General features: G+C 40.7%; 1 protein-coding gene across 3 annotated transcripts in view; it reads left to right on the top strand.

The window, feature by feature from the left end:
• Nucleotides 1-13,905, top strand: part of ADAMTSL1 (ADAMTS like 1) — a 443,438-nt gene that overhangs the window by 334,856 nt on the left and 94,677 nt on the right. For all 3 annotated transcript variants that reach the window (XM_089489382.1, XM_089489388.1, XM_089489374.1), the window contains one exon: nt 2,633-2,762. In XM_089489382.1, coding sequence (XP_089345508.1) covers nt 2,633-2,762 — 130 coding nt within the window. The remainder of the gene's footprint in view (nt 1-2,632; nt 2,763-13,905) is intronic.

Raw genomic sequence — 13,905 nt, 5'->3', positions numbered from 1 at the left:
CAATGGCTTTGTTTTTTTTGCTTTTTCTGTATGCCTTCTCAAACATGCTTGATGCTTTTTGTAAACACGCCATCATCTTCAAAAGATCTTGGTGTTTTGGTGAATGAACCACAGTCCCGCTGCTTCTGCTGATGTTTTTACTACTGTGGTGACAGTGATGCTGGTGGTTCAGTCTAAACTAAATGTCACCATTCAATTAAGTCTTGAAATCGCAGTCAGATGACCTCCTAAACAGCTTAACCACACAGTGAAGGCAGTTCATTCCACTGGTGTCATAAAGAAGAGAATGCCTTACATCTGGTTTCCCTGGGCAGGTTGAGCAACACTGGCAACATGTTGGAGGGCTGCAGTTGATTTGCATATTTTAGCTCTACTTAATTAACATCATTGGCCTAGCAGTTGTGTGTACTTGGAGGATGCAAGGATGTAGCCAATTGATATGTTTTACTTGTCACAGTCTTATTCTTGCTTTGCTTTTCCATTGGAGTGGAAAACCTGAAAATGGGACTCAAAAAGCATAGTTTCAGGAGTGGGGGGAGAAAGGTGGCTTTTGGAATGTCCTTTTATTTGTCTTTGCATTGCTGGTGATGAATTGCCCTCTGCCATTGAATTTTCCCTGTAAACTCACCTACTTAAGAAACATACCGCTGGTTTTTCTCCAGAGATGAGGGACCTCTGGACCATAGGCCAGATGCAACCTATGAAACAGCCAGCCCACAGCCTTCCTTCTGTCCCTACCCCCTTTTCTACTTCCATATCATTGTGAAAAGAAAGAGCCCAAATTGACCTACTGCAGGGAAATGCTAGGACTCTAGATATTGATTCACTTACTGAATAAATTATCCAGGGCAAGATCTGGTCAGAAGCCAGCAGAGCAAAACAATCCTTCTGGCACAATATGGTTCACCATGACATGCTATAACTATTGGATCATTCCTTTCATCACCACATGAACAAAAGGACTTGCATTCATGCAGTGCTTTCCAGGATACCTCATTATGCAGACAATGAAAAGTCAAGACCCTCACACTGTGGTTTATTTCAGAAACATAGCCATGTTAATCTGGAATATCAGTATGCAGAGGAATCTTGTCACACCTTTGACACTTAGGACTCTTTCACACATTGAAAAGTGACAGGAGCATGCAGCCTTAGTCTCAAGGATGCTACAAGAATCCTCTGCATGCTATCTTTTATTATGCAAGCAGTAAGATAATAGTAGGATCCCAACACTAGTATTGAAATACTGTATATTAAGGAAACTGCTGTGAACTGTGGAGAATTGTGAGTTTCCCCTTTTGTACATCAGAAAACTACAAATATAATAATAATGATGATAACAACAAATAATAACAATAACAAGTGATTAATGTGTTGCAATCCTATATAGACTTACTTGACAATAATTCCCATTTAATGGAATTGGATTTACTTCTGAGAAGACACACATGGGGTTGTATTATAAATTTAAGTTTTCTAAATATGACAACTTTTTTTTTTGCACTGTCATTTATCACTGTGACTGGAATACAATCAAATTGCAGTCAGTCCTCCATATCCACAGGTTCTTCATCCACAGATTAAAAATTCAAAGAGCCAACCCTGATTTTGCCATTTTATATAAGAGACCTCATTTTATTACTTTATTGTACAGTGGGCCCTTCCCTTATGTGGCGGATTCGTTCCAGATCCCCCACTTAAGGGGAACTCTGTGTATGCTTGTGCCCCATTGAAAACAACGGGGTGTGTACTTGCGGCAGTGTGCGCACCATATGTTTGATTGCTGTGAGGCTTTAAGCGTTATTGGCGCACTGTGTATAATGGGACTTGAACATCCATGGATTTTTGGTTTTGGTTTCCACAGAGGGTCCTGGTATCAAACACCAGTGTACAACAAGGGCCCAGAGTATTTTAATAGAAGGTTGAAAGCCATTTCTGTCCTGGAGGAATAAAGATCACTCACACTAATAAGTTTGTGAAATCCCCATTGCATGTACCATGTTCTACATGTCATGAGCACAAGACCAGGAAGTGGAATGCACACACTTATTCCCTAACTTGAATCCGATTTTGAGAGAAAGGTGGGATATAAATCCCAAAAATAAATTACAACTTTCCTCTTCATAAACTTTAGTTGGGTACCCACTTTTAGCTGCAGAAAGTTATGACTGCACAGCTAGGTTTCTTTCTGGAATGATCCAACCAGATGCTGCAACATGAAGGGATTGAAATGTTGGCCTATATAGAGAAGAATTCAAGGGATTTTCCTCCTTTGCAATTTACCCAAAGGAGAAATTCCAGTTTCATTGCATGTTTCCATTATCAACATGATGCAAGTCCCCACGTATTAACAGCTCGCTCTTCCATGTGGCACTGTATTTCCACCCATTAAATGCTGTGTCTCCATCCCCCTCCCTGCTTTACAGGTGACAACATTGTGTGATCCTGCCCTGTTGACAGGCAAGAGTGTCAGATTGCTCTCCCAGAGGCCATGAGCTCTACAGCAGCTGAAAGGGCCCCCTGCCGTTGTCATGTCTGCATTTTTCTCTCCCAGCTCTGTATTGAGAATTGAGACAGTGGGGGTTTAAAAACTGCATTTAATTTAATTGTGTGTATCTCTCTGTGTGTGCAGGTGTCCAAGAGGCAGTGGTGACTTGCCTGAATAAACAGACCAGAGAGTTTGCAGATGACAATCTGTGTGTGAGCAGCCGGCGTCCCCCACAGTTGCTGAAAGCCTGTAACTTGGAGCCTTGTCCCCCAAGGTAAACTGCTGGTTGCTTTCTGCTTTCATAGGCTGTGCTGTCTCTTGCATGCAAGGGAGGAAGAATAGTTGGTCTTCATAGTCTTGAAATGAAGTCGGCATTATTCCAAACTACATTTGAGGGTCAAGGAATCTAGCAAAATTGAGAACATATTTGCTGACATATATCCAGAATAACTGTGCATATTTAAATTGACTTTAAATGGAAAATGGAATTATTTCATATCTGCTTTAATATATTCTAGGTTAATCTCAGGGTTGTATGTATACTAAGGGCCACAAATTCCACTAAACTCAAGATAAAACTAAAGTTTGTCTTCTCATCTTGTTCCTTTACTGTGGGTCTCATTTGTTCTTCTCCTCGTCTATCTATCCATGTTCTGCAAAATGTGAGTGACAGCAGCGCATCCCTCAGAAGCAGAAGTTGGTAATGTTATATTTTGGTTTCCAGCTCCCAGCATCCTTCAGTAGCCATACTTGTTGGGAGGATTTGGAGGGTTGTAGTCCACGTAACTAAATTTCTCAAGCTTTGCTCAGAAGATTGTTATATACCTTTGAGTCATCCTTGACATATGGCAGCCCTATCTTCACAAGGTTTAATCAGAAGACGTTTGCCATTGTTTTGCTCTAAGGTTAAGAGTGTGTCACTTGTCCAAGGTCACCCATATGGGTTTCCATAGTTGAGTGGGATTCAGACTCCTCTAGTCTCACAGAGTCCTGGTACAGCATTCAAATCACTACACCATGCTGGCTCTCCTGCTCAGAAATACCAAGGAATATTTGTCACTTTCACTCCGTCATTGAGAATGGTCTAAAAGGTATATTTTAAAAACTTGTTACTTACACTTTACATGTTCTAAATTGAATTGCATTAATTGCATACAGGGATCTTTTTTTTTCTTTGTTACATTTTTAACTTGCTCTTCCTGAAGGCAGTTCAAAGCAATGCACATTGTTTCCCACTGCCATTCTTTTAGTTTTGCAAGCAACCTTTTGAAGTAGCATAGAGTGAGATATGGCAACTGGCCCAAGGTCACCCAGTAAGCTTAGTGACTGAGGGGATATAGTACATGCTGCATTAAATACATAGCATGCAGCTGATCCTCAGTTCTAGACTTACTCCAAAGTAAACTCTTGTTAGGGGATGCAAAAAATATTTGTCATTTGCACATACTCAGTGGAAAGAGTTGGTAGCATGAGCTTTTGTAGACTTCAGCCTACTTCCTCAGATGCGTGTCGTAGACTGAAGCCTACAAAAGCTCATGCTACCAACTTCTTTCTTTCAGTTAGTCTCATAGGTGCTACAAGATGCCTTTGGATACCTATTTTCCAGACTAGCACGGCTATACCTTTGAATTGTACCATCAGTGGAAAAAGCATGTCTTGATAGTCAAGACATCCTGTTGAAGAAAAAGAGAATAGCTATGTGATGCCTCACACTTCTTTCAGGAATATTCATTTGTACAAAATATTATGTATTTTTTTCCCGCACAGGAAAATTATTTTCTGCATAAAAATCAGTATTTTTCCCCAGAAACACAGTATTTTGCACAACATGTATTTTATTCTGGGCGACAACACTGCATTTTGTGCACAAAAACACATTATATTTTGGGACAAATTAATTTTCCCAGAAGAGGTCCCAAAGTGCAAATAGTCAAAAGTGCATTGAACCCCTCATATTTTCATGCAGTGGGGAGGGGGGGGGGCAAGTGCAAAATGATACATTAGGTACAGATTTAAATACCTAACTCATGAATCATGTATGCAGGTGTCTTTAAAATATATATATATCCCACTTTTTCTGCAAAATTGGGACTCAGAGCAGCTTACAATTTAACCACCCAATGCCAGCACTTGTTGTTTTCCTTAATACACTTAAAAAGAAAACTCCATGCAGCTTAAAATGCGGGGATTGTTGGATTAACAAGCAGAATGCTGTCTATACACTCATGTGCCCAACAGATGCTTGGTGCTAAGCATGTGGGTGGTTGACCTGGAAGATGCAGTAAATTCAGAATGGGAGCCCAAGCTGAAAGGCCTTGAGGGAAACTAAAATAAACACAGATGATGAGCTTATACAGCCAGATATGTTGCCTTACAATCAAAGCTTTGAAAACTTTATGTTTTTGGACTACAAATCCCAGAATCCATTGGTCGGTACTTCCCCTAGAGACACTGGTGTCAGGATTTTGAGAAGTATAGTCAAGAAACTTAACTTTTCTAAACTCCACATTTTTCTATACATTTTACACCACGTCTGTACTAAATGTATAGCAAAATCCCTTGGCAGGGTTTTACAGGTAACACTACCTGGAGTGTGGAAATGTTTATATCTGGCTCGTTTTGTTTATCTCGATGGGGTCGTGTTTTCAGTCTTCTGTTGATGAATATAAGCAAGGGACTGTAAAAACAAAATGTAGAACAGTGTTAACGATCACCAGCTTCTCCATATCTCTCCACTCGAAATGCTACTGAGCGGTCAGTCTTTGAAGATTTCCAGAAGGTTACACGTAGAGAGAGACGATCCTTGTGTGCCTTACTGACCTATTCAAACTGAAAATATTTTGGATGCTTAGGATTGTTCACACATGTTTCTTCCATCTGGAGAAGAACTGAAATGCTCACTTACATTCCAAACCCAGTTTAAAGTACTATCTCTATAATCAGACATAAGCTAAAAATTCAAGTCACTTCCATAGAGAAAGAAGTAACTGTTTCGTTAATGTGAGATAAAATACAGTGATCTGGGAGGAGCATGGCAGTGGCAGGAATTTGTTCAACAGAAAATTAGCATCTTCTTCCCAATTGAAGAAGTGTTTTCAGCATTACTATTGTGTATTGTGTGCCTTCAAATCATTTCCAATCTATGGCAATCTTAAGGCAATCCTATCATATGGTTTTCTTGGCAAGATTTGTCCAGAGGGGGTTTGCCTTGCCTTCCCTTGAGGCTGAGAGAGTGTGACTTGTCCAAGGTCACCCAGTGGGTTCCCATGGTCCAGGTGGGGATTCATACCTTGTTCTCCAGAGTCGTAGTCCAACACTCATACCACTACACTATGCTGTCTCATTGTATATTTTATCCATTATATAGTCATTATATATTATACCCATACAGAATGTTACATGCAATGTCCTATATGCCCCTTTAAATTGGTGGGAGTGACTCCTGTACATTTTAACTTAATTGTTTACTCATTTGTTCAAGTGTTGCTTTTTAATACAGGTTATATGATTATGGAAATTCAGAGGATTGCTTAATATGACATGATTCTAACATTAAATCAATACCCTCCAGCATTTCCCCCATGAAAACTGGGACACATATGGCCAAGCAACATCAGAGTGTGATCAAGATGGGGAAAGTTATTAATAAAGAAGAATACCCACAGGAGTGGCTGAATACAAAGACATAGCCATGTTAGTCTTGAATATTAGTATGCAAAGGTATCTTATAGAATTTTTGAGACTAACTGGGCGAAAAAAGCTGGTAGGATAAACTTTCACTTAGTCTACTTCCTTGAATGTATGGTGAAGCTGGAACAGTTTGCCTAGTGAGAAAGACAAAGCTCTGCCCCCTGTTCTCCTCTCACTCCACTGAGTTAATTGAGTACAAACTATTTCTGCATTTTGAACTCATTTTGCAGCAACTGAAGTAAGATGAGAACAAAGGAGGAAATTGAGGAAGGAGAGATAAAATTAGACATTTTAAAAGCAGCTGAAGAAGTGGGACAATGGAGGTTTAGTAGTGACTGTCTCCGCCAAATGAGGACAGTTGGAGGATATATAAATTTTTGTCTTTCAGTGAGAGTTATACTGAGAGCTTTAGGCCCCCTGTAACCCAGATGGGCTTGTTTTCACGCTTAAACAGCCTTGAGTATGAGACATGCAATGATTCAAAGAAAACTATTTGTGTGGTGTGTTTAAAATCTTTCTTAAACATGGAATGAACATACACCAACAAAGAACTGGAGCAAACCAGGAGATTTCTTTAGATGCCATCATTGTTTTCAGATACATTAAATGGTTTGTCTGCATGTGACCAACAGAACCTGTAGAGGGTAGATACACATCTGAAAATATAGGGCTAAAACTAAGGTGGACACATGCATGTGGAAGCCCATTGATTTCAGTGGATTTAAGTATGCTCTAAATACTGTACTGCATATGTCTTGGAGCTACAGTTTTCCAAGGATCCTTAAGCACTTGTTCAAACACATGTCTAATTCTACCTATAAAGATTCTTAGTGCCAAGACACTAAGAAAACAAATTAGAACATGTTTCATGTAGTGAATGAAGCAATCCACACATAAGCAGATCACACATCCACTTGCTTCTAGAAGTGTGCTGGATATGTGGGTGATGACAACTTTTGATTCCCCTCAGGTCATACAACTTGAATAGTTTTCAGCCAATTATCTATATTATCTTAGCAACATGTAGAGAAATGTTTATGCGATAGTTTCACAGTACCACAATTAATTATGTAGTTTGTGTTCTCCTGTGGTTGATAAACTTCTTTTCAAGGAATCTTGAGATTTCTTAGAAGCTTTCCTGAAAGGCAGGTTGCCCATTCCTATCTTATCCATTGTGGAATAGTGGTTTGGGTGTTGGGCTATGACTTTCAAGACCAAGATGTGATTCCCTGCTCAGATATGAAACCCATTGGTTGACACTGGGCAGGTCACATGCTCTCAGCCTTGGGTGAATTCAGTAGCAAACCCCCATCTGAACAAATCGTGCCAAGAAAACCCCATGATAGGTTCACCTTAGAGTCTCCAGGAAATGATTTGATGGAACAACAACAACAACAACAACAACTCACAGCAGTGTGCTACCACAGATGAGTTTATTTTAGTGTCACACTGAATCCCCAAAAAATTGATACAAACATGGATTGTGCAAATGACCTAGAGTTCTTCACACTGTGCTGACATATGGACCTATAAAGCACTATATAGGTTACATCAAGGTTGTTGAAAGGACTGTGTTCATCTATATAAGGTGGACCATGCCGAGATCTGCTGGGAATGCTCTTTTCTCTGTCCCACCAGCCTCAGAGACGCATCTGGTGAGAACAAAGGAGAGGGCCTTCTCAGAAACTGCTCCCAGACTCTGGAACTCCCTTCCTGGGGAAATCAGACTGATGGTCTCCTTGGTGTAGCTTTTAGAACATCTATTTAATTTGGTAGATTTGTTAGGTTCTGTAAACATCATAAAGCAACTTTCTAATTTAAAGGGGCATTTGCTGTCTACCTGGCATAGTTACCATTCCTGAAAATTGTAATGGTATGAATGGATTTTTGCAAGCCAGTAAATACTACCAGGAGTATGTAGGACTACCATGGTGGATGTTATGAATTATAATAATTTTATCTCTCTCCTATAGTTTGGTCAGCATGTGTTTAAAAGATCTGGGGTGTGTAGGTGTAGCAGGAGGAAAAAAAGAGGGGCAGGCAATGAAAGCCAGATGGATGAAAATGAAGGAAATTCCAGTCAATTCTGTAGCTTTATTCTTAACATACTTTCAAAGCTGAATGCTTATTCCTGTGCAAACAGCTGAATAGTACAGAACAGACACACACTGGGGGGAAAAGCTCATGAAGTTCCAGGAATAGCCCAGAAAACCATACCCTTCTGTACACAACTCTTTCTCAGACTTTATGATTCTTCTGAGAACTAGAAGAAAAGGTCTGCTAGAGCAGCTTGATGGTTCCTGGAGAAGGCAAATAAATCTCAGAACTTCAGCAAGGTCAATGCCTCTGTAGTAAACACCTGACCTCCTCCATTATAATGGTGGTGTGTTATCAAGGGAGAATGATTCCTATTCTTTAGTAAGGTTTTTCTATTTTGTTGCTTGAGCCTACTGGATGTGCTTTTGACCTGTCCCCTCTTGTCTCTGATTTATCAAAAGAAATATGGCAGTACAGTAGAAAAGAAAAGGAATGCAGTGGAAAAGGAATCAATATTTTGATTCATCGTAAAAGTATTTTTATTTACTTGTTTGTTTAATATCTTGCCTTTCTCCCAGCATGGGAACCTTCCTCATAGTAATATTTATCAAATTAACTAAATTTTTGAATCATCATAAGATTTATCCAATTCCTACTATAAGTGTTCACCAATAAACATAGGTATACAGTTGGCCCTCCACATTCACAGTTTTAACATCTGTGGATTCAGTTCTTTGTCCAGAGTGGGGAAAGAAGTAGGTATGAAAGCAAAAGACGGGGGGGGGGGGAGCATACTTCTTGCGTCTGTTGTGCCCAGTGCTTCCTTGTGTGCCCAGCCATGGGAGAAAGAGCCAGAGGGGATGAGTTAGTCCCTGCAGACCACAAAAATGGCAGTGGTGCTCAGCAGCCTTCCCAGTCTCCTTCCCTCTAATGTGTCCTTCACATATGCCCTGTTCATGGGAGAAAGAGGCAGGGAGGATGGGCAAGCAGAGAAAGTGAGGCAGTAACCTGGCCCTTTCTTTGGCCCTTCACCATCCCCAAGAGAGTCTTACTGAGAATACAGTTGTGTCACGGATATTCATATTGTTTTCCACTTTGTTGTGGGGGTCTGCACCCCTTAGCCCCATGAAGGTGGAGGGCCAACTACTAAGATTTCTGAAGAATGTACATATTTGGAGCAACAGTCTCCTCTATTCGCTACAGCTTATTCCTGTTTTGTTTTTTAAAAAAGAAAAGCCTGTATTGTACATTAGCTACTAAGTTAAGTATACAAAATAGTTACATATGAGTAAATCTAGGTAACTCTTCCACATTTACAAACATGCCACAAACATAACTGCCCCTCCACCTACTTTACTGAGCATCACCTACATGGGGAAAAGGAGGTCCATTCTGTTCACTATTGGAGTGTGGGTGAATTTTCATCAGGTGATGGACGCAGGAAAAGTTACTTAGGGGCGAAGCAGATGCCCCACCAGGAGTGGCCACAGCCCGCTCTGGCCACAATCAGGCTGCAATCACACCAGGATTGCAGTGACTGCATGGCCCACTTCCAAAGCAGGCTGCTGCCACAATCCTGAACCAGTCACTGCCAGGAGCTGGATTTAATCAGCTCCTTTTTGATCCAGTCCAAAAAATTGGATCACAACACCGGAGCGACTTCTGCTTTGAGGGTATGCGTCATCTGAATGCCATGTCCCCCAGAGTGGGCAGAAGCTACTTCTTTTGGCCCATGCATTTCAGACCATAGCTAACTATTTCTAACTAAGTAGCTGATGTATAGCACTGTCCAAGATGTCTTTCCTGGCACATAGACATTGCACACTTCAGGCAAAATCACCCACATTGGTTTCTTTAAAAATAAATGTCTAATCATTGGTGGATAAATAAACGTATCATAACTATGGTCTTGAAACTGTGGGTGATTGTTTAAGTGCATATTTCAGAAGGAGCTCAAAACTGCATTTTTGCTTCCCCTTGTTTTTGCTGTATGTGCTATGTTACTGCTTTGAAGAAGAAAAGAGACTAGTTTAAATCCAGGATTTTCCTTTCATGAATGGAAGAGCTCTAGTCACAGACGTTGCCCTGGCTTGGTTCAAGTATCCTTCCCTTTTCCCTATTCTGCAGCCTTCTCCATTCATCAGTGTTCCCCAGTGCCTGGTGTAGCATTTTGGAGAGCATTTTAGGGAGCCTTTCTAAAGAGGGCTGCAAAAATCAACTTCAGCCATCACTGTTGTATGTACCAGGACCCAAATCTAGCTCCATGTATATTTTTGTCAGTGAAAGTTTTATGTTCTCCTCATAGACCAATTTAACAAACAGGTAATTTAAGTGTCCTGTGTGAAAACATCCAAGCCAAATCCTACAGTATCTTCTTTTTAAAAAATCATTGAAGAATGTAATCCTGTAAATTTGTTCTTTCTGTACTTAAAACCACAAGAGAGTATGTTATTGTTGTGTGCTTTCAAGTCATTTTAGTTTTATGGAAACTCTACCAAAAACATATCAAAGGATTTTCTTGGCAAGAAAGGGGATCGTCTTCGCCATCCTCTGTGGCTGAGAGAGAGTGACTTGTTATTCCACCTAAATTGTCATGATTCCATCCTATGGTATCCTGGGATTAGTTGTTTAGGGAATAGCATTTAGAGCAATGCCTCACCAAACTACACACCCCAGGATTCCATGGGGTGGAACCATTGCATCTAGAGTGTAGTAGCACAGCGTTCTGTGCAATCAAGCTGGCCACATGATCACAGAGTAGTCTCTGACAACGCTAGCTTTTCAGCTTAGTAACAGAGATAAGCACTGCCCCCTATGGTCAGGCATGACTTGACTTTACCTTACTTTTAATAATGCTATACTTGCGTAGTGTGCATGGGCCCCAGCTGCATTTAAACTGGGGATTCAGCTCATGCTTAGCTGTGGATAAGTGTAATCTGGTTTATTGTGATATATCCCTGGAAAAAGGTGCTCCCCAGCAAATACTCTCAAGCAGAGAGCAAGCAGGTATTCAGGCATTTTGCTAGCCTGGTTTGGTTGGGTTGGATTTTAACAGGGTCAGTCCATTCATTGGGCATAACAAGGCAACTGTCTCAGGCCATGAAGTGGCAAGAATGGTGAATTATGCCATTTCCCCTCCCTGCTGACAGTAGTGAGTGGGAACCCATGGTTGTTGTTGCCATTTCAGAAAACATAACTCTCTGGAGCCAGCTCTGAGCAACCCCACCATAATGTCTGGCTCTCAGGAAGGAGTTCCCCTGACCCACTCGGCTCTGGCTGGCTTTTGGGGGGGGGGGGGGGACCAGCCATTTTGTGCAGCTGGCTCTGTCTTCCAAAGAGCCTGTCCACACACAGGATAAGAGGGTGGACAGTAGTAGTGATGAGGGGCATAGCAGGGAGTGGGTACTGGCAGAAGGGGTGGCATTTCTCCTTACATCTCAGGGAACAGGAAGGTTTGGCACCTGCTTGATTTTAAATATAGTTATTTTTTTAAGTAAAGTAAAGTAAAATAATACAGCCTTGCTCCTGTATTACCCATATTTGTACCTAGAGACGGTTTTATTCTTCATTCAGCTCACATCATGCAAGGTTCCTTGCCAAATACATTCCCAAAATGTTAGAGCACATCTGTAAATAATTTCTAGAAATGCTTTCTAGGCACTCCATATTTTTCCTACATCAAAAGGCATCAGATCACTGAGTTCAGTCAGCTATCATCATGCCCGGATATCATTTCCCCTCCTTCTTTATCTGGTGATGAACATGGTGCGGTCAAGGCTGGAAAAAGGCATTGTCTTCCCTTTCGGTGCAAATTCACTGCCTTCCACCCACTTTCCCCTTTATGATTGGCAGTGTGATCATGCTCATGAGTTTAAAAACCAATCTAAGAATTTACAGAGTGACCAATTTTCCTTCATTTTACTTGTCTTGGAACGGATGGTTTTCTTGTCCCAGCACCTTGCTTCAATCTGTCTCTGCTTCCTAATGCCCCTTCTAATGAGAACCTAATACCTGCTGCCACCTAATATTTTCAAATATTTGGAACCCTGTCTCCCTTCCATATATTGTACCTCTATTTCTTATTCTTTGTTTCCTCTTTAAATACATTCTCCGTTTCCCTGAGTATAAATTTACCCTCTTGGCAGAAAGAATTTCTTCTCTTGAATACAAAAGGAAATATTTTTTCTGCCAGTACTGCAAAAGTGGAGGAGACGCTTTTGCAAACCAAGCCAATAATAAAATTAGTCTCAAAGTCCAGGGATATCCTGAAACAGTGACAGTCTTTATTCATTTCACTCTGGTTTTCAATATTCTGCAAGCTATCCTGGAGGATCTTACAAGTGTAACTGCAAACAGTGATTGCTCTATATTAGAAGGATTACTCTTTCCATGCTGGATGCAGGAAACACAACACAAATAACTCACTTGTAACAAATTCTGTCAATCTCAATATCTTGTAGTACTGGCACGGTAATAATGCTTCATCCCCTTCAGTTTTCAGGAGGCAGACAAGCAAGAGACAGTAAGCAATTTGTGAGTGCAGTCCTGCACCACAACCTAGGACTTACGTTGTTGCACTGGAGGCCAGGGATGACATCCAGATGTTGTTGGATTGTATTTACTATAAGCCAGTTGTAATGATGGGAGCTGCAATTCAACATCATGCGGAGGGCCACAAATTGTCTATTGCCTAAATGCTTTTCAGTGGTCTTTATGGAAGCATCGTATGGCCCTCCCTTACTTCCCTTAACATATAATCCTGTTTCAGGTATAACACAAACCTTTAGTATTGCCACTGCCCCTGAAGTGACCCATTGGTTTCAGTACTTCCAAGTGAGGTTTTTATCATGTTTTTTATCTAATTGCTTATTTATGTTCAGTCTTAAATCAAACTGATACCTTTTTGACCTTTAGAGAAAGGTCAGATCAAGTCCTTTATACTAGTACAGTCTGCCCTTTATATTGGCGGACTTACCATCCGCGGACAACAAACCCATTTTTCTTAAATGGCAGCATATGCATGTGACCACACTTGCACCACACTGCCATTAAGAAAAACAGAACCTGAGCATATGTGGATATGGTATCCATGGAGGGGGGGGGGGGGGGGGTCTAGAATGGATCCCCATGGATACGGAGGTCTGATTGTAAATGGCATAAACCAGTTGGGAAGATCCTTTTCCAAAGATGCCACCAACACTTGATTATGACAAATCAAGATTATAGTTTATTATTATAGTGAAATAATATAGTAAAGTTGTTAATCTAAATTATTAAATCCTTCCTGATTACCTGCCCATCAATTCCACAGCCCTGTTTCTCTCATTTATACATACAAGAACAGAATCTGGAAAATTTCCCAGAAGCCAGAACAGACTAGTGACCACATTTGCAGGAAGATTCCTAGGTTTACAGTCCTGTGGTGAATTACAACTAAAATGGATCCATGAATCAATGGGACTTTCATAAATATTGAAGTCCCATTCATTCATTGGGTCCATGCTAGTTAACATGCTAACTATTAGATTTTGTTCCTTCATAAGGAACTTTTCCAAGCTCTTTGCAAGACAGAAACAAAGTCAGACTGCAAATGCTGCTAGTTTCATTGTGCTCAGTTCATGTATATCTAGACCTGCATCCAAAACTGGAAGAGCTTGCTCGAGCCAGGAGACCCAAGTAGTCTCCGGCAG

This window comes from Sceloporus occidentalis, unplaced genomic scaffold (genome assembly GCF_023333645.1).
Source record: "Sceloporus occidentalis isolate IW3139 unplaced genomic scaffold, rSceOcc1.0.p SCAF_1, whole genome shotgun sequence".
In the NCBI taxonomy this organism is placed as follows: Eukaryota; Metazoa; Chordata; class Lepidosauria; order Squamata; family Phrynosomatidae; genus Sceloporus; species Sceloporus occidentalis.
The sequence above is the reverse complement of the archived record's forward strand: the minus strand, read 5'-3'. Positions and strand labels throughout refer to the sequence as shown.